At 54.2% G+C, this 18,433-nt stretch overlaps 6 protein-coding genes across 6 annotated transcripts; 2 read left to right on the top strand and 4 right to left on the bottom strand.

Moving 5' to 3' along the window:
* Positions 1 to 1,705: 1,705 nt before the first annotated feature.
* HD553DRAFT_346511 (uncharacterized protein) lies at positions 1,706 to 2,281 on the bottom strand (the record flags this gene model as incomplete). Its single annotated transcript, XM_046183208.1, has 2 exons — positions 1,706 to 2,171; positions 2,256 to 2,281. The coding sequence occupies 2 exons, from the start codon at positions 2,279 to 2,281 to the stop codon at positions 1,706 to 1,708; spliced, it is 492 nt and encodes a 163-aa protein (XP_046032622.1).
* Positions 2,282 to 3,084: 803 nt separating this feature from the next.
* HD553DRAFT_353330 (uncharacterized protein) lies at positions 3,085 to 4,247 on the top strand (the record flags this gene model as incomplete). Its single annotated transcript, XM_046183765.1, has 4 exons — positions 3,085 to 3,102; positions 3,166 to 3,340; positions 3,461 to 3,645; positions 3,681 to 4,247. 4 exons carry the CDS (start codon positions 3,085 to 3,087, stop codon positions 4,245 to 4,247), a joined length of 945 nt encoding a protein of 314 aa, XP_046032621.1.
* Positions 4,248 to 4,830: 583 nt separating this feature from the next.
* HD553DRAFT_353329 (uncharacterized protein) lies at positions 4,831 to 6,017 on the bottom strand (the record flags this gene model as incomplete). Its single annotated transcript, XM_046183764.1, has 2 exons — positions 4,930 to 6,017; positions 4,831 to 4,868 (listed from the first exon to the last, which is right to left on the bottom strand). The coding sequence occupies exons 1-2, from the start codon at positions 5,780 to 5,782 to the stop codon at positions 4,831 to 4,833; spliced, it is 891 nt and encodes a 296-aa protein (XP_046032620.1). The 5' UTR covers positions 5,783 to 6,017.
* Positions 6,018 to 6,086: 69 nt separating this feature from the next.
* On the bottom strand, positions 6,087 to 11,419 carry HD553DRAFT_290236 (P-loop containing nucleoside triphosphate hydrolase protein). Its single transcript, XM_046178343.1, has 11 exons — positions 10,840 to 11,419; positions 10,507 to 10,706; positions 10,017 to 10,409; positions 7,858 to 9,924; positions 7,655 to 7,774; positions 7,481 to 7,590; positions 7,293 to 7,415; positions 7,058 to 7,220; positions 6,923 to 6,987; positions 6,693 to 6,835; positions 6,087 to 6,607 (listed from the first exon to the last, which is right to left on the bottom strand). Exons 1-11 carry the CDS (start codon positions 11,255 to 11,257, stop codon positions 6,372 to 6,374), a joined length of 4,038 nt encoding a protein of 1,345 aa, XP_046032619.1. The 5' UTR covers positions 11,258 to 11,419; the 3' UTR covers positions 6,087 to 6,371.
* A 161-nt stretch (positions 11,420 to 11,580) lies between these two features.
* Positions 11,581 to 15,615, top strand: HD553DRAFT_320445 (fungal-specific transcription factor domain-containing protein). The gene is made up of 11 exons (XM_046181150.1): positions 11,581 to 12,265; positions 12,434 to 12,979; positions 13,214 to 13,624; positions 13,758 to 13,908; positions 14,015 to 14,086; positions 14,176 to 14,224; positions 14,299 to 14,323; positions 14,406 to 14,579; positions 14,653 to 14,673; positions 14,759 to 14,910; positions 14,982 to 15,615. The coding sequence occupies exons 1-11, from the start codon at positions 11,864 to 11,866 to the stop codon at positions 15,220 to 15,222; spliced, it is 2,244 nt and encodes a 747-aa protein (XP_046032618.1). The 5' UTR covers positions 11,581 to 11,863; the 3' UTR covers positions 15,223 to 15,615.
* Positions 15,616 to 15,768: 153 nt separating this feature from the next.
* Positions 15,769 to 16,625, bottom strand: HD553DRAFT_346506 (uncharacterized protein; the record flags this gene model as incomplete). The annotated part of the gene is made up of 4 exons (XM_046183207.1): positions 15,769 to 15,824; positions 15,927 to 16,067; positions 16,204 to 16,276; positions 16,389 to 16,625. The coding sequence occupies 4 exons, from the start codon at positions 16,623 to 16,625 to the stop codon at positions 15,769 to 15,771; spliced, it is 507 nt and encodes a 168-aa protein (XP_046032617.1).
* Between the last annotated feature and the right edge of the window lie 1,808 nt (positions 16,626 to 18,433).

Below are 18,433 nucleotides of genomic sequence, written 5' to 3'. Positions count from 1 at the left end.
GTATTGTACTTCTTGTACGGTTACCTTTTGATGGTGTATACTTTGATGAGTGTATCTCTCGTAGTAACTGTGAAGTCGGGTGCTTGCAAAAGTGAATGGTGATAAAACATCCCCGCCGGTCCTGCCGTGGGGGTACAACAAATGATGAGCCAATAACAACACAACCGTACGTCTAATCAGTCGGGGTCCAGAGCAAAGGCTGCTCTCCGTTCTGCCTAGCGAGCTCGGCCTCCCAACCTACCTCCGGGACGGTCTCGACGGGCTGCACTCGGGCACCAGAGACGTTCATCCGACCGTTGTTCCTACCCTTGAACCAAGCAGGGGCAGGGACCCTCTGGTTGGGGCAGTTGACGGCTACATGCCCGTGTTGGAAACACCGGTAGCAGGGGTCGTTCCGCCTCATCCTGCCCGCATCGAGTTCCATGGGAGCAGCGGTGGAAGCGTTGGCGGCGGGGGTAGGAGTCGCAACGGTGGTATTGACCACAACGGGGTTACGGGGAGCGGAGTGGTTACTCGCTTGTCGGTTACCGCCCGAGTTGTAGCGGTTTCCCGAGGACATATGCCTTCTGGCATCCGCCTGATCTTCGTACCGGCGGCATTCCATTTGGAATTCCGCCAAAGTCATTGTTTCTTGGCCCGGCATAGGGACGATGGCGTCTTTGAACGCTTGGTTCAGGTTGGCCCTGAACAGCATCCGGCGAGAGTATTCGCAGACGTTGGGGAGGAGGGCCAAGAGGTCGTTGTACTCGGTGATGTACGTCGCGAGGCTCTTGGTGCCCTGCCTTAAGTGATAGAATTCGGTCTCGGTTGCGACGATGTTTCGTCCTCCACCATAAGTGGAGATGAGCAGTTGTTCGAACTGCTCCCAGGTAGCCGGCACTCGGCCCGTGGAGTACTCTCGAGCCCAGTCGGCGGCCTGTCCTTCCATGTACGACTCCGCGTACATCATCTTCAGGCGGTCAGTAACGTAGACGCCCGGTTTGACCTCGAATTCCCGATTGCATTGGTCCAGGAACCCTCGGACCTTCTCCTTCTTGCTGCCATCGAACTTGTCCGGCGTTCCAAACTTAAACAGTTTGGCCCGGGCCTCGTCCAAAGACGGCCGCGACTCCCTTGCCCTCGCCAACTCCAGCACCTGGATTTGCATGTTGGCCATCATTTGAAAGAGGGCGTTCAAGTCCGGCGCGGCGGCAGCGGGGGTCGAGGTGGCTGCGGGGTTGCTTGCAGGAGAAGTTGGTACCACTTGTGGGGGGACCGTTCCCATGTTGTTGGCCGGCGTGGCCTGCGTTTGAGGTTGCTGGTTGGCAAACACCCGCAATTCGTTTGCGGTGGTCTCCGTTCCGGAGTCCGTCGTTCGCAACCACAAAAACCTTCCCTCCCCATCTACCTGCTGGCTTTGTCCATCCTCAGACAGCACAGGCGAGATCCCTGGCGGGATTCCTTGGGGGGTCCCATCGGGACGGAAACACTGGGTGAACGAAGTGTTCATCGCGTAGGGGTTTCTAGTCGGGGTGAAGTTTGTAGATCCGTTATTCTATTAGGCTTGCCTGCAAGCCTGGAATAGTATCACACGGGACTAGAAGGTAAGGGTAAGGTAATAAATGTAATAACGGATGTAGTACAACTGGTACTACATTACAGTAAACACATAGGGGGTGTTCTAGATATACTCCGTACGGAACTCCCATCGGAGGTCCCTGTAAAACTACCCGACGCGGGTGTTCGGTACGCGTACCGCGGATGCCATAACACTCAGATAGGCTGGGACGTGAATGTTGTGGATCTCTTGCCAATATTGCAGCCCCTCCTTGTGGAATTCTTGTTTGCCAGGCGAGGCTGTCTTCCCATCCTCGTAGGTCTTGAGGACGTCTTGGATACTAGTTCTATTGGCCTTGTAGGCCACGGCGATAGTTTTGGGTGACGCTCCGCTGTTTTGCCAATATTCAAAGCATTCCAGGTTTTTGTGGATGTCATATCCCTTGCAAAAGATGGGGACCAGTCGGCCACACCGCTTGACACAGGGACGGTTGGGATCTTCGGTGTGAATCTTGGTATCCATGGCCACAGCGGCGGTCGATTGCTCGACGACAATGACATCGACAATCTTCGTGATGTTGGGACGCAAGGACAAAGACGAGACTGCTCCAAGAAAAGCTTCTTTAAGTCCGGCGCTGCTGTAACTAGCGCTTAGTATTCAAGCTATTGACTTTTTCCGTATTGACCGGCCGTACGACAAGGGCAACGCTGATGCTTACCAGCCTGCCACCAAGGTCCAAAGCATATCTACTAGTGAGCTGCATGTCCGCGTTGCACCGATAATATGACAAACCCCAGTCCGTCTCATTTATAGGTAAGAGTCCACCTGTCACTCGTTCTGGGAGGAAAGTCGACAACCCGCTTCCGTCGTGTGCAAAGACAAGTCTGGGTCAATCCAGTCGGAGATGGGACAACGCCGACTATACTCCCCCCTTGCAGAGGAAGCGGAAGCAGCCAGACCATCAAGTCGAGCCTCATATGTCATGTCTTGACGTGTGTTGCGGTAGTCAGCTTGATGAACCTGTGTATGTTGCAGTCTACAAGCTGAGGCCTCGGAAGAAGCAAGCCGGGTCAAAGGACCGTCCCTGAATGGTGTTCGACCGACAAGATTCTTGATCACACCGAGGAACGCGACGCAAATGTGGAAGATCAGCATTGAACGAGAGGAAGCGCAACGGGCAAATAGCCAGGGCATGCTTATAGTCGGTATCATGTCTTATCCAGCTTCATGGTTGGTGTGCTCGTATTTGCATGTATGCTAGCCCTGCGTAGACTGCTAGAGTCCTCCTCCCTGACACCAGGTTCTTGAGCGGTATATACGAATATCCTCGTTTCACTTTCTCCAATGCCAACGAAAGAACGATACTCAGGCTATTCCCATCACGACGGCAGCCACCCATCCCAGGAGCACTTCGACACTCTTCCGAGCCCCTCTCCCCCCTCGCCAGTCGACTCGCTCTCGGTCGACGATCTTAGAGACCAACTTTCAATCCCGTCTCTTACAACGCAACGAAAAGGGAATAGAGCGAGACTCGTATACTCTTCACCATGGTCAAACTCTACCACGTCATCCACACTCGATATACTCGCCGAAAGAGGGTCCACGTCGTGACCATCCTGAGCTCTTAGGAGACCGAACAGGAAGCCATCGACGCCATCAGACATTGGTTCATCCCTGATACCAATACCCCTGAACGTGGGACTGAGCATTTCGAGGAAAAGGATGGCAAGGATGGGTACGAGGCCAAGATCGATTACAAGCCCGTCTTGAGCGTGCGGTATTCAGAGGAACAAGGAGAAGCCGGTCAGTATCCAAGCTCACTGTTGATGGCAGGCGAGCCCTGGAGGGTTCCGATTCTCTAAACGTTCTAGCTGACCATAAATGTGAAATTCCCCTTCCCCACACGGTGTGGCCTTTTAACAGCACACCCTACAAAACTCGCCGAACCTTTCCCTCCCTTCCTATGGGGCGTCTTCAGCATCACCGACAAGGAACAAGAATACATGCACGCCCTATACGACTCCCTCCCCTACGCCAACCAACAAGCCCGCAAGCTCGCCTGGGAGCAATGCTACGACTACTGCGCATATTTTGATACCGGCTGTAATGTGCCTTTCTCTATCGCCTGAAGAAGGCCAACTAGGGCCAAGGGTATCATGGGAACTGGGCGAAGAGGCATTATGGAGATCATATTCCCAACGAGACGAACAAGGGGAGCGAGGACAGGTGTTTCCACGTCCGGGTACCTATGGTGGATTCGTCCATGTCCGGGGCCAAATTCGAGCTCTACGTCAGACCCGTCATCTTGAACAAGACTCCTTCTCGGTTCAAGGCCGAGCCGGGAGCCATCAAGGTCGAGGAGATGAAGGCGGAGACGGGAGGCAAGAAGAGGAAACGACAGCCGATCAAGGTCGAGATCGAGGTCGAAGTCGAGGACGGGGCCGCCGAGGACAAGACACGACCCGGTATCAAGGCCAACGCCAGGATCAAGCCCAACGTCGGCAAAAGACGAATCGGGAGGCTCTTCAGACAGCCCGGAGATATCAATGAGAGCGATAGCAGCCGCCTCCCGACCGAAGACGAGGGCGAGGACGAGGACGAGGACATGGGTGGGGATAAAACCAACGACGAGGCCGAGTCTGACGGGTTGTCTTGCCCCGTTTTCGCCAAAAAGTGGCCTGAAGGATACGGTCATGGCGGCCTGTTTTGATCCGGCCGATACGTCGAGGTGGAAGGGGGGATGAAGGCCGATGGTCCCGGGGTGTCTTTTGGGTTCGTTTTTGTCTGGAGGCCATACGGAGCGGGGAGCAACAGGAGGAGGCAGATCAAATGAGATTGAAAGGGCGGCGGGAACGGCGAGAGGAGAGAACCTACGCTATCGCTATCTCGATCGATGTCTATCGATTAAAGGTTCATTCGTACTCTCGCGACCCGGTCATGATTATACCGTATGATTACAACTCCGAGGGCCAAGCCCTCCGTCCACAGGCCAACCGAGATCTTCCCGAGGAGACGATTTGCTATGGGAGATATGTACCAAGAGAACGAACCTCGATTTCGCAGCCCGACGCAAGCCATGCCCAATTCTTCGAGGTCATCAAGTACTGTTACAAGAGCAGCACCGAAGGCGTGATACAACTCAGTCGGATTGAATACAGCGAGCGACCTTGTAGGCCAGGCCAATCGAAGGCATCTGCCTGGCTGACTTCGAGGATTTTCCTATTCGAACGGGCTCGGCTGGGTCCATCACTGATGAGACAGACAGCTGATGTGTAAGGCTCAAGACATGAGGTCTAGCTCTTTTGTTCTTCTGCCAGATGGAACGAGAGGACTGTTCGTCAGCAAAACGAAATCACATCGAAGACTCTTCGCTGCGACCACGAACGACTTACCAGAAGCGCCGATATCGTCCGAATCCTCGGGCTTGCCTCTGGCCGAAGCGACCATGCTCGCCTTGATCGAGTCGGGTACCAACCCCAGGGCAGTCTGCATCGCCCAGTTATTCCAGCCTACAATCTTCTGCGCCGCATTCTCCTCGTACGCATCCACCGCGGCTTTAGCCACTGTCTCCGGTTTATCGATCCCGATAGCGTCTAGAGCGCCTCGTCGTTCCCCATGTCCCTGTCCGTCGAGGTTGGTCTCCGTGATCCCGGGGACGATCATGGCGATCCTCACTCCCGTATCCTTGTTCTCTTCCCTGATCGCTTGAGACCAGGAGAGCATGAACGCCTTGCTAGCCGCGTACATGGCGGTAAACGGTACCGGCTGGTAACACGCCGTCGAACAGACGTTCAACAGTCCCCCCGATCCTCGTTCTACCATCCCCGGTAAGAAATGAAGGGAGAGGTCGATGACAGCTCGGACCATCACATCGACGGTCCGGAGAGAAATGTCGTTCTCCCCCTTCAGACCGAACTGTTGTTTCCTCGCCAACCCGGCATTGTTGACCAGGATATCGACGTTCCATCCCCACCCTTCGATCTGGCTCTTGATCTGCTCCGCCGCATCCCGACTAGCCAAATCCGCGCTGATGGTCTTGACTTCCAACTTCGATCCAGAGGTACCGGTCGCAGACTGTTTGAGCTCCTCAGCGGCCTTGTCCAGCTTTTCCTGGTTATGGGCGACGATGACGAGTCTAGCGATGCCACGGGCTACGAGCTCGGTCGCGATGGCCTGTCCGATCCCTGACGAGCCGCCGGTGACGAGCGCGGTCGAGTTGGAGTAGTCGACGGGTGCGGGGGACATGATGAGGAGGTTGCTAAAAGTTAGGTTGGAAAATGAGAGGTTGAAGGTGTCGAGGTTATGAAAAGTTGTGTGGTTGACAAGTGCAAATCGTCTCGTCCTGTCGAGCCTTCTTCACCCATAGTCCGGTCCTGCTTATGTACATCTTGGGCGGCTCCATGGCCGTTCGAATTGGGTAGATAGACGATCCTCGTGTGACGTCGACCATTGCACGATGACGACGATCGGCGAACGGTCATCAAGTGCAGTCTAGGTAGGTGTGAGAAGAGGAGATGGAGGTGCTAAAGTGCCAAGTACAGTAGTGCTAGTGACCTAGTGCCCGTGCCCGTGCCCGCGCCCTCATCACGTGACTTGTAGACCGGAGGTCGCCGTATGATGACGAATCACTCTGTCGACCTGAAACATTCGAGGTCACTTGGCACGTTCCAAAGGCATACCCCGCGATAGATAGCCAGTAGCCAGTAGTACATAGAGTGCTATAAGACAGTCTTTCAGAACACAACACGACATCCATCTTTCCTCTTTACGTATCAAGCGACGCAAGCGAAACACTCCGATCTTGTCCATCGGAATGACAACCTTTATCATCAAATTATACCTGCGACTCTATCAAATGCCAATACCTCCCACCCCTCTCTACCAACTCTTCATGACTCCCGCTTTCAACAACGTTCCCGCTATCCATGACGTGTATCACATCAGCGTCCCTGATGGTCGATAAGCGATGAGCGACGGTTATGATCGTAGGAGCGTCCGCCCGGGCCGAGATCCGGTTCATGGCCTGCTGGATCTCGGCTTGACTCTCGTTGTCCAGTGCGCTCGTGGCCTCTACACATAGATGGAGAATAGAGAGATCTCGTGAGCTTGAAGTTACCCAGTGATCGGATTTTAGATCAGGAGAGGCCTGGCTTACCATCAAGCAAAAGCACCTTGGGTCTCCTGAGCAGCGCACGGGCGATACACAACCGCTGCCTCTGTCCGCCACTCAACTGACTCGCCGTAATTCCGAGATCGGTATCGAAGCCCTTATCGAGCTGTCGTATAAAGGACAAAATACTAGTCAAGAACAAGACGTCGGGTCTGATCAGTATCGCTTTATAAGGACTTCCGGAGAGTTTCTCCGTCGTAAGAGATCACACTGACCAGGCCTGACTGCATGCGTATTCGAGGTCCTCTTGAGATACATGATCAGGGTCCGTCGCTCCGAGCTGTGGTGCACCAAGCCCATCTCAGCTTTCCACGTCAGGAGACGATACAATCCCAAATCGGAATACTCACAGTGAGGTTATAACGGATCGTCCCTGGGAACAAGACGGCCTCTTGGCTGACATAACCCATCATCCCCCGTACGATGGCCATATCCAACGACCTGATATCGACGCCTCCGATCGTGATCTTGCCAGCGGTCGGTTCGTAGAATCGTTGCAGTAGCGCCAACACACTGTGTGCGTGGGTCGTGGACATGAGCTACATGTGCTTGAACGCGATGGGATGTCCACCGGGCGCGACTCACCTGCTTTTCCCGCTACCTGATGCACCGCAAAAGGCATAGCTCACTCCGGGTTGAAATGTGAGTGAGAGGTTCTGGATGGCTAGCGCGTCGGGACGGGAGGGGTACCGCAGGTCCACGCTTTGGCTATGCGATGTGACAAGGGTGACATTCAGAATGATGGCCGGTTTCAAAGCGGCCGCGTTACTCACAATGCGATGGTATGATCCTTGGGTACGGTCACCATATCCCCACCGAGTTCGGTATCCTTGCGACTATCTTTTGTGGCCTGGACGTGGGCTGGTTCCAGATCGAGCCATTTCTATCGGTCGGCGTCAGGTTAGCACATCTTTTTTCAACGACACATCGCGACCCTCGCGACTTGCCTGAATCGACTTGAGCGCGTTCGAGGTACGACTGACATCACCGATGAAAGTCAAGATGCGCCCAGAAGTCATTGCCGCCACCATGACCGCCTCTGTCGTCGCGAAGAGAGCCGTAATTGACTGCAGGACATAGCCCAAGGGTCGCGACGACGGTCAGCGCGAGTCCGCATGATCAACCGGGACGACGACGGCGATCGACTCACCACTTCAGATCTCGATACCAGCCTCGCGCCCCACCAAAACACGAAAGCTCCGAACAAGAATGTCGCACCTTGAGATACTCCGAAGCCGACCGCTCCGAGCGTCAGAGCGAGTCGCTGCTGACGAGGCCGCGCGGCAGCGGCTTTGAATCGCCGCAAGACTTCTCCCTCCCGGGTAAGACTAGCGATCGTACGGATCGAGTTGACGGCTTCGCTGATCTGGTTCGATCTCTTCTCGGATTCCTTGCCTACCAGAGATTCGAATTCTTCGAGCCACGTAAAGTTGAGGTATCCGGCGACGATGGCCAGGAACATGGCGGGAAGCCCGATGATGGCGACCCGCCAGGAGAGTATGAAACCGAGTATGAAGGCTCCAAACAAATTCGCTAGGGCGACGACGATCTGTAACCAGATGACCCCGACGGTCTGCCCCACGGCTGACGGGTGTGACGATATCCCGGAAGTCAAGGTCCCACTACCCCCCTGGTCCGTCTCAAAAAAGGCGGTATCCTGCCGGAGGATCGCTCGCAATGACTCTCTCTTGAGGCCGTGCTTGATGTTCGTCCCGGCCCATTCGAGAGTCCAGCCGCCGACGAAGAACGCCACCAGGACGCCGAGCGCCACGACCAAGAACCACAGCGACCAACGGTTCATCTCGCTCCTCATTCTGGCATCGTCATCCGGTATGGACAAGCTCGACACGGCGTTCCCGGTCAACCACCCAGAGACGACGAACGCGCCTCCACCGATGGCAGAGCCTAGAGTTCCTGCGAAAAGTAGCCACTTGTTCATCCCAAAGATCGCCGTGGATTTGCGCATCGGTGGTCCCAACACCACGAGCGGCTCGCTGATCTGTACCGGTGGAAGGGCCGCAGGTCGGATCGCCGGAAGCTCGCTCGGAATCGGCGAGACGTCTGTTTGCGACGATGATTTCGACAGCAGCTGCCTCCTGCCTTCTTGCAAATGCTTCACATTGACCATGTTGAAGAATGTCCTTTCCGAGTTTGCCGGGTCGACGAGCTGTTGATACGACCCCTGATTGACGATCTTTCCCGCCTTCATCACGATGATATTATCGGCCTTGGCGATACTCGACAGACGATGTGCGACGACGATGAGCGTGAGACCTCGGGTCCTTTGTTCTTCCAGCAAGATGTCGGTAATCTTGAGCTCTGCGTCGGAAGCCACGGCAGAAGTCGCTTCGTCCAGCAGCAAACACCGCGGTCGGCTCACAAAAGCGCGTGCCAGAGCGACCCGCTGCAACTGTCCCCCGGACAACACTCCGGTTCTACCCCCGAGGATCACCTCGTCCATGCCGTTGGCCAATTCCCGTACAAATTCCCACGCCTGGGCCTTCTTGAGCGCTTCCTCGCAGCGTTCCCTGATCTCGGCCAAAAGCTCAGGGGAGGCCGAGTCGGGGCGATATTCGAGACGGGTACCGGTGAGACCACTGGCGACGTTGTCCAGGATCGATCCGGCGAACAGTTGAGGGTTCTGGGAGACCACGGCGACTTGCCTCCTGAGCCAGCGTAGGTTGAGTGTCCTCAGGTCGTGTCCGGCAAACGAGATGCGTCCCGCACCCTGTACGCGATCCTCTTCTAACAGAACATCCTGCTTGTCTCGCTTTTCTTCCGAGGCCTTCCCATTCGCGCCCTGATCCTCCTGTTCAAAATGACGCTTGATATCGAGGTCGACCTCCCTCGCCACGTTGGCCGTCTCAGGGTCATATTCCCTGAGAAGTAGAGACGCCACAGTACTCTTCCCCGACCCTGACGGCCCGACGATGGCGGTAAACCTCCCAGCGGGGCATTCCAGCGAGACGTCGTCCAGCGCTTTAACGTTCGCCCGGGTCGGGTAGGCGAAAGTGACGTTCTCAAGGCGGAAAGAGGGCTTCCAGATTTCCGAGTCTCCTTGCAGTTCGAGGCCACTCGGATCGGTCACGTCGATGACGGGATCCCGCTCGATCTGCTTTCGAATCGCCTTGAGCGCGTTGTTCGCCTCGATGATCCCCGTGATATGGGGGATGCTCATGGCAAAGGCGAAGAGCACGTTGATGATATTGAAGAGCGCCTACGATTCCGGGAAAGAGGGTACGTCACATCGTCAGCGATCGGAAAGCGAAATATCCGATCCGTCTCAGACGTCGGCAGCCCTGAACTCACCGTCATGACGTGCCCCACCTCGGTACCCTCTGCGACGACAATCGACCCGAACCAGAAACACAACGAGTACGCCAAGAAGATGATGAAGAACGCCATCGTCTGTTCCAGCGCCTTCCCACTGGCCGTGATCATCCCCAGCCTTCGTAACGGCCCAAACGACTCCCTTTCCAGCTTGGCTAACAACCTCTCTCCGATGCCGAACGACTGGACGATACGGGATGCGGAGACGACCTGTTCTATCATGGAGGAGGTCGTCGATTCCAAATTGTCCTGGGCGACCGTCTTGGAGCGGTACCACCAGCCTAGAAGACCGGTGAGGATGATGATGAATGGGATGAGGGCGAAGAGGGTACCCGCCAGCTTGGGGGATTGTACGAAGCTGGAGACCAGTGCCTAGTAGACGAGCGTATAGGAGATTGAGATCATGTCCGCTGCTTCGTATTGCCTCTTAAGGGTCTTTGTAATGAGGGAGGGCATAGGGAGGACTCACAGCGATGACCACAGCCAGATTACTAGTCACATACCCAATCCTCTCTCCAAACCCGACCCGGATAGTGGAAATATCCTTGCTACACCTCGCCGCGACCTCCCCCGCTCCGACATGGTCGAAGAACGTAAGATCTTGCCCTAGGATCGATTCGAAGTAAGCCGAGCGGAGTTCGTCGGCGAGTTTCAGGCCGGCGAGTGAGCCTACAGAGAGAAGATGGGGAGACATTTGTAGTAGGTTATAATTATAGTGAGCGAATAGTTATTGGCGAGTGATAATCTCTTGTCGTTATAGCTATAGCAGAATATATGAAACGAAGAGAGACCTCCCACTTACAACATCCCAAAAACGCTACGAACGACCCCAACGTCACAACCCCCACAATCGTCATCACCCACCCCGCATGCTGCCCCCTGGAAGCAATCGCCTGATTCGAATCGTACGAATCGGTGATCCCCGTCGTCCAATACCCGTAGATGATATCGAACGCTGGTAACCCCACACCTGCTACCAGCGCCGTTAGGATACCGATGATATAGAGGGTGTAGGGGTGTGTGATCGCTCCGAGGGGGTTTTGGGTGATCCGTGGGAAAGGTGGGGCAAAGGAGAGGATGTACAGGGGGCCTGGTAACTTTGACTTTTTGCCTCGCTGTTTCGGGTGTCGAGGTCCAGTACTGGGAGTGGAGTCGAGTGGTTCGTCATGCTGATCGCCCTTCTCGGCGAGGTTGGGTGTGATCTCGATTTTGGATCCCATTTCGATGTCTACGGAGAGTTGGTCGAGGGATCTGAGAGTAGTTTGACGCGATCATGCTCGTGGCCGGTCGACCGATGCCGGAAGATATAGCTGTCGACATGGACAGCTATATACTCATGCATCTTTATGGTTCGTGTGGGCTCCGTGGCGGTCGTAAGAACCTCTTTCAAGGATCGTATGGGGGTTTACGGTCGTATATTGTCGTCGTCGTCGTCGGCGAGAGATCTATACGAGCGATTTACGAGCGAAACAAGGTTGCGAGTCACCAGCTTCCGAGCGATACGAGCGAGCGACCTACAAGCTACAAGTGTGTATACGGTTACGGGCGAGGTCGAGCCCGAGCCCGAGCGAACACATGCAGCGGAGGAGGGAGGGGGGGGGGCAAGGGTATCGCTCCCGAAATATCAGACGTATGGACACCGACGGGGTCATCCTGACTCGTCGACGACGTTGATGGGTCGAGGGAGAGCTTCTTGATGCCTCCAGGAGGTCGAATAGGAAGGACAACGAATAGGAACCATACACACACATCCATCACATACGGCCCCCCGGATCATACATCATAGATCATAGACTCGCCCCATCACCATCCCGCCATAGCTATACATGTCCGACATTATCGCCCCAAAGCTCCCATGTCAACCCTGTCGAACCTCTCGAACCCGTTGCGATCGCCTCTCACCCACCTGCACTCGATGTCAAACCCGAGGACTAGGATCGACCTGTCGATACGTCACCACCTTGCCGCACGGTCGGACCCGGCAGTCACACGTCAGGTCACAGCATCGACCTTGCGAAGGATGCAAGAAGAGGCATGTCAGATGCCATCATCCTCAGCAGCAGCAGCAGCAGCAGCAGCAGCACGGAAGTAGGAGTGGTAGTAGTAGTGGCGGTGGTGTGGATACGGCCCGTGATCCCCGTAATCATCAACTTGTTGGAATTACAGTAGATGGGAACAATCCTTTTGGAGATGGAAGAGCACGAGCAGGTGTGACTTATTCCGGGCCGGTGAGCATATATAATAAACATATCAGTAGCAACAAGAGCAAAGTCAGTTTCACTCACATTTCCTTGGATTTATGATCATACCGACCTATATTTTATAACTTGAATGCATATTTGGATTTTTTTTTCTTGCCTCGTCTTCCTGATGATGATAATGACGATGATCTTCAGCGCAATCGTCGCTTGGAACATGGCGACAACGACAACGACAACGAAAACGAGACATCACCCTTCCGGCCATTTGACAACGTAAATGTAGCCGTACACGGGAGCTCAACTCCAGAGACCGCTGCCAGTGCCAGTGCCAGTGCCGTTGAGGAGGACCGAAACCATCCAGATCCCAGTCTAAACCTATCAATCGGGGCTGGGATCGGGATGCATGACAAAAATAATAACAACGTCAACTGGTTCGACGAGATCATGATGAGAGGAATCTTGCCGACAGGAGGTGATCCGACCTTCAAGGGAGCTTCTTCTTCTGCGAACGGCCGGGGGACGATGGACATGAGCATGAGCACGAACATGAACAAGGACAAGGATATGGGTACAATCAAATTCCGCCAGACCCCGACCCAGGGGACCGGAACTGTGCCCATCGCCACGATCGCCCTAGCCTCAGCCTCAGCCTCAGCTTCAGAAGAAGAGCCGAGGTCAATCCTGTATCGGTCGGTGAACGAACTGGAGCCCTTCTTCGAGAGCGTCGAACAGCTTCATCATGTGGGTTTCCGGATCGGATCTCTCGTCTGCATCTCGGCTGAGAGGAGGAGGTCCTCCAAGGGAATGATGGGAATCCGCTTTTAGATGGCTCATACGTTGTCTCTCTCTCTCTCTTTCTCCACCTCTCTGTTCTCGCTGTTCTCTCCCTCTGTCCCTTGTCTCCCTTTCTTCCTTTATCTCCTGCTATACCCACACCGTCGTTGCGTTACGTCAACCCATTCGCTCACCCGACAGTTCAAACATTTCACACACCAAACCTCTCTCGGCCTGATCTCCACGCCCTGCCCTCCTCATCTCAACCCATGGCTGACCGACTTTGCTCAACTCGCTCTCGTACATCCTCATGGGACTTCAGCTCTGGCGGATACGTTGAGGGTAGCTATCAGCTCGCTCGTCTCCGTCGACATCGGATCCCGGTTACAGAGCTCCTTCGGTCCAAAGGATGCCGGTGGTACATGTAGCGATCGTCAACATCAACATCAACATCAACATCAACATCATCATCATTGTAACGCGGTGCTCGAGCTCGCTGCTGTCCAGAGGAAGCGGGCGCTGAGAGCGCTCGATAAGACTAAATGCTTACCTACCGATTCGTTGGATCTGACGTTGTTCATCGGAGCCTGTCTGGCATTGAGTACGAGAGATGTGAGTCGGGTCTTGTATGGGGAGTTATCCCTCATGGGTCTTTTTAGTCGATAAAGGATCTCCTACTCGCCGGCAAGCTCGCCGGCGATCACATCCCATCACGTTACTGACTGGGGGGGCGACATCCGCACAGAGGTTGGCGGGAGATGACGACTGGGAATCGGTTCTGCATCCAGCTCGGCGGACGATCGCCCAAGCTGGAGGTCCCGCGATCTGTACGATGGACCGGACGGATCGATATCGGACGTTCGTGATCGAACAGATCGCGTGTACCGACATGCTCTGCAAGTCGAGAGGGTTCTTCCCCCTAACCCCCTCCCCTCTCTCTGCCACTTATCAGGAGTGCTGATGCGGACTTCGAAACCTCTGACGTCTGATGCGGACCTACAGGCACGGACTTTACGCATCAGCAGTCAGGTATCGTGACGCAAGACAGCTCCTGGCTCAAGCGGGCCAAACTGGGTACGGTCACGGTCCAAAACCAGACGTCGCGATGGATGAGTTCGGCCTCTGGGAAGAAACCTTGCTGATGATCTTTCTCTCGTCTGCAGCTGACGGCAAACAACACGACGACGTCGAACTGATCTGGGGCATGAGTCGGCAAGCAGAACCCCCCGAGTCTTTCCAGGAATCGAAAAAGGTTATTGACCACGATCGTGTCTCAATTCTGACAGCCCAGTGATGACGCTTTACCACGATGTAAGCACTCGAGTACCGCCCCATTATCGATCGACACGGATCCTCCGCCGACCTTGCCTTGATCGGGCATCTGCACGACCAGAACATCAGAGTTTGGAGTCTCAAACGAGATTTGATGCATTTAGAAGCGCTTCGTCGTGCCTCGGTCACGCTCACCACGCTAGAGACTGCCATATATGATGACACGAGGCGGGCGATGAAGATCGCTGCAGAAGGACTGCTCGGCAAGATCGCTAGGATGAGGCAGGAAACTCAAGTAAGGCAGATCGAGCGCCAGGATTAACGCTCGTCTCTCTCAGTCTCGATCGCATTCTTGCTTCAAATTACAGGTATCGCAGAATCTACCACGGGTAAGTGCAGCGACAGAGAACCGCCTCTAGTCTCCTCTATATTCTTCTTTTCGGTAAAGACCGCTCAGCTTTCGCTTCATTTCAGGTCACTCTCGGTAACATGGCCTTCTTGGCCACGTATGAGACCGTGATACACGCCGAGATCTTGGGTAATTGGCACATTGCCGAAATTCAACACTCAGTCGATGCCATCATGGAGTTGATCACCGAGGCCATGTCGATGGGCATGTTCATAGGGTCCGTTCCATTCAGCTCTCTGCGAGCTGATTCCGAATTGACGACCAGCTGTCGAATCCTCCTGACGGAAGGCTTCTCGTTCCCCTCGTTTGGGCCGCCCTCTTGTGTTTCGATCGCAAAAGACGACAACGCTCCCTCCGCATACTGCTACTACTGGAGCCGTATCATCACTGCGAGATGAAGATCGTTATACACATCGTGGAAACTATCTGGGCGCTCATCGACAAGGATATGGACGAGGCGATTATCGTTCTTGCAGGGTCTGGGGAGACGTACCTGAGAAGGATAGGAGGGTGGATCCAGATGTTCTGATATTCCGGAACGGGGATGGCGCGACCGGTGCGCGTCACACTGCGTTCCGACATAGATCACCCATATCTTCAGAACCTGTCACGCCTTCCAAGGTTTCTACAGTCCACGTATCCCAATATCATATCGATGCGGCGGATCAAAGTTATCGGCTGGCCCTGGGCAGATATCGAGCGCAATAGGCTCAGGGGTTGTTACGCGGTTGCAGGTAGCGAGTCCCTTTGAACGTGGATGCTTCCGCGCGTCCCCTCGTGCTTGATGTTTCAGAACGGTCTGTTTTGGACGATCGAAAAGCAAAAAGATTCGTGCTCACAGCAGACAGGCACTCGCACCAATAAGCAAATGCACATATCTAGTATTACATATACACATATACAGATTCGCATATAGTCTCACTGAATACACGATGTCACGCGCAATCGAGGCCGAGGCTCCCCATTCAGGGACTGTTCGTGACACGGATCTCCTGGCTTATGTTTGGCTATACTGACGGTATCGGATGTGACCAAGCTCTTCCAGCGAGTTCCAGGGACGAGCTAGTTCCGCACTTCAGACGAATGCGTCCAGATCATACCCGATCTCGCAGCATTCCGGCGAGCCGAGGTCTGTTCCCGCGCAACGGGATACAACACAGAGAGCAATGGTAGATATCGATAGTCAGCATCGGAGTTGAAGGTGTTGTTGAATATCGAGAGGATGAAACTTACCGTCGAGGTTCTGACAAGACCTGTACATGAGCGCCACATCGTTCTGAGGCTCGCTCGACTCGTACCTCTTCACCCCAGTAAACTTGTTTGCGTAGAAATCACACATCCCAGTTCCTTTGTTCCAGTTCACGGCCATACAAGCTGCGTATCAGAAGTTCACAAGGGTCATCGTCAGCGGTATCTCTATCTTCAGATCGACGAGGATACAAGGCTCGCGCTCTTTGTGCTCGGCCTGCTACTGATCAAGCTTCTGATCTTGATGGAAGTCTCGACTCACGTTCGACCGTCATACGTTGGCCCCAACACGCACTAGTGCAAGCGACCAGGCTGTCTACGACCACACCCCCAGTCTAGGACCAATACGTATGTTTCATCGAAAACCAGACTAAATAAGCGCATAACCTTCGGACGATAGGTCCTGGCCGTCTCCACCTGAGACAGCGTAGGTCACTATACACTCACCCTCTTCGAGTCCGCGCCGGTCCAAGTAGCCTTATAGAACTTGAACGCGGCGAATGACCAGTCTTTGCTCTCCTGTGCTGCTCCGTCACAAAAGTGGATGTCCGGTGGTGGCCCGCTGGAGTTGGACGGAATCCCCACAGGGGTGACGGCTGCGGGTTGGACTGAAGATTGGGCTACCGCAGTTCCAGCGTGAGCTAGAAGGGATAGCAGGATGGCAATGGCGGATCCCTTGATCATCTTTAAAGTTCGTTGATATTGAAGCTGATTGAGTGAGTATTGATCGAACAGCAGGTTAATGTTCGAAATTGGCCTGTCTCGACGCTCACTTGGGACCCAAATGGTAGTGGCCTGAGGATATGAACTCACCCGTTATATGCTAAAACGGACTTGACCGGCTCCACAATTGAAACTAAGGGCTATCGATACCGAGTGACGTGAAGCCCCCTGCTTTATCCGCACTGTTTGACACTGGCCCATTGTTTCAGTTGTTTCACATGATCTCTCCGTATCTAACCCCTGAACCCACCCTTGAAGTGAGGCTACACCGGTTCACCCTGGTAACACCTAGCCATGGATCCAACCAGTAGCCAAACGTTTCACCAAGGGCAAGGATATCGACGGTCTCGCCGATCGAGGGACATGTTCGAGTTTCACTAGTTCTCTCGCGCGGAAGACCTTGTGTTTCATCGGTCGCAAACTGCAGCCGCCCCTGAGCGCCGATCGCGATTACAAAGCGGACGATAAGATGACAGCAGCACGAGTTCGTCACTCGACTAGGACCTTGACAAGTAGCAGCAGGTAGTAAGAACGTGTTGCCCAAGATGATCCCGTCGTGTTATCCAGTTACCTTACCTTGAGTTGAACTCAGCTTGACATGTTTGGATCCAACGGATGACGATTCTTTGCCACCGAAGCCATTTGGTGCGGGGTCCTACCTTTGATGAATGCTAGTCTCAGGAACCTGGCAGTACCAACATTCATATGACAGGTTGATGAAGCGAACTCTAACGGAGAGAATCGTTCGGGCGCGATCAAATCATGGTACACCGTATCGGCCCCTTTATATCTAAGAATGTTGTTGTGTGAACCTCTCTAGGTCCACGCAATTCGCCTGGTCTGAAGAAGATGTGCGTGTGAAGGCATGGATATCAAGAAAGATCAAACAAACAGAGCTTCGAGCTTTGTAACATGATAAAATGGAACGACAAGACCAGATGGTAATGCCATGTGTCTAAGAGGGCGCTCGTTACGACATCCTCTCAGAATAGGACATTGCAGCAGATGCCCAAACCCCCCGAAACTGTTCGAAATCGCGGTAAGCGGCGGCTTCGCGCGCGAGATGACCTGAAACGACCTACACTGAGAGTCGCCACACTTGCCAAAAGCTGCGACCCCTGCGCCCGTCCTCCTAGGTGACACCTGCGTAAGCCAGGTAGGTTTCGCGTTGCGAAGGCTGCATCTTCCGCTCTTTCCATCATGGGGAGGGTCCCAATCTACAGCCACACACTTGTTCTTGCCTAATTACGCGACCGAAGATCGTGTCAGAGCTGGAACACCGTGGCAGAATAGACAATAGAATAGGATTGGAAGCTCACCATATTGATTCAAGTAGTTGACTCGATCGCACTCCCTCGCACAAAGAGCGAGGTTCGATATGTCTCTGGTTCTAATGTCGATCTATAAGCGTGTATATGAGTTGAGAGAGGCTAGACGAATCATCAAACTTGAGAGCATTACCTGAGACCCTGATGGCCACTCTACTCCAGCTTCTTGCCAGCCCACCATATGTTGGGGATTGGGAGGGGCGGTGTAACCGGGGATGGGACAGATGTTGGTGAGTTGGCGCGAATCCAAGGGTACAGCCAGACCAGCTGAGGCAAACGCGACCAGAGCGAAGGCGAGCGCTGCGATTCTCATATTTATCCTGTTTTCAGGCAGTAACGATTTGTATTGCTGAAAAAGGTTCTGTTGCTGTATCACAGGGGTTTGTCTAACCTGTAGCTCGAAGATCCTGTATCTGTGGTACTTATATAGTGTTTACGACT

This window comes from Filobasidium floriforme (assembly GCF_021052385.1).
Source record: "Filobasidium floriforme strain CBS 6241 chromosome Unknown HD553scaffold_30, whole genome shotgun sequence".
Taxonomy (NCBI): domain Eukaryota; kingdom Fungi; phylum Basidiomycota; class Tremellomycetes; order Filobasidiales; family Filobasidiaceae; genus Filobasidium; species Filobasidium floriforme.
The sequence above is the reverse complement of the archived record's forward strand: the minus strand, read 5'-3'. Positions and strand labels throughout refer to the sequence as shown.

Coding starts and splice junctions, on each gene's coding strand:
- HD553DRAFT_290236 (XM_046178343.1), bottom strand. CDS start 11,257: ATGGGATCCAAAATCGAGATCACACCCAACCTCGCCGAGAAGGGCGAT. Junction 10,410..10,506: donor ATCTGGCTGTGGTCATCGCT/GTGAGTCCTCCC, acceptor CTCGTCTACTAG/GCACTGGTCTCCAGCTTCGT. Junction 7,775..7,857: donor TGGTATCGAGATCTGAAGTG/GTGAGTCGATCG, acceptor TATGTCCTGCAG/TCAATTACGGCTCTCTTCGC.
- HD553DRAFT_320445 (XM_046181150.1), top strand. CDS start 11,864: ATGTCCGACATTATCGCCCCAAAGCTCCCATGTCAACCCTGTCGAACC. Junction 12,980..13,213: donor GCGTCGAACAGCTTCATCAT/GTGGGTTTCCGG, acceptor CTCACCCGACAG/TTCAAACATTTCACACACCA. Junction 14,580..14,652: donor GGATGAGGCAGGAAACTCAA/GTAAGGCAGATC, acceptor TTCAAATTACAG/GTATCGCAGAATCTACCACG.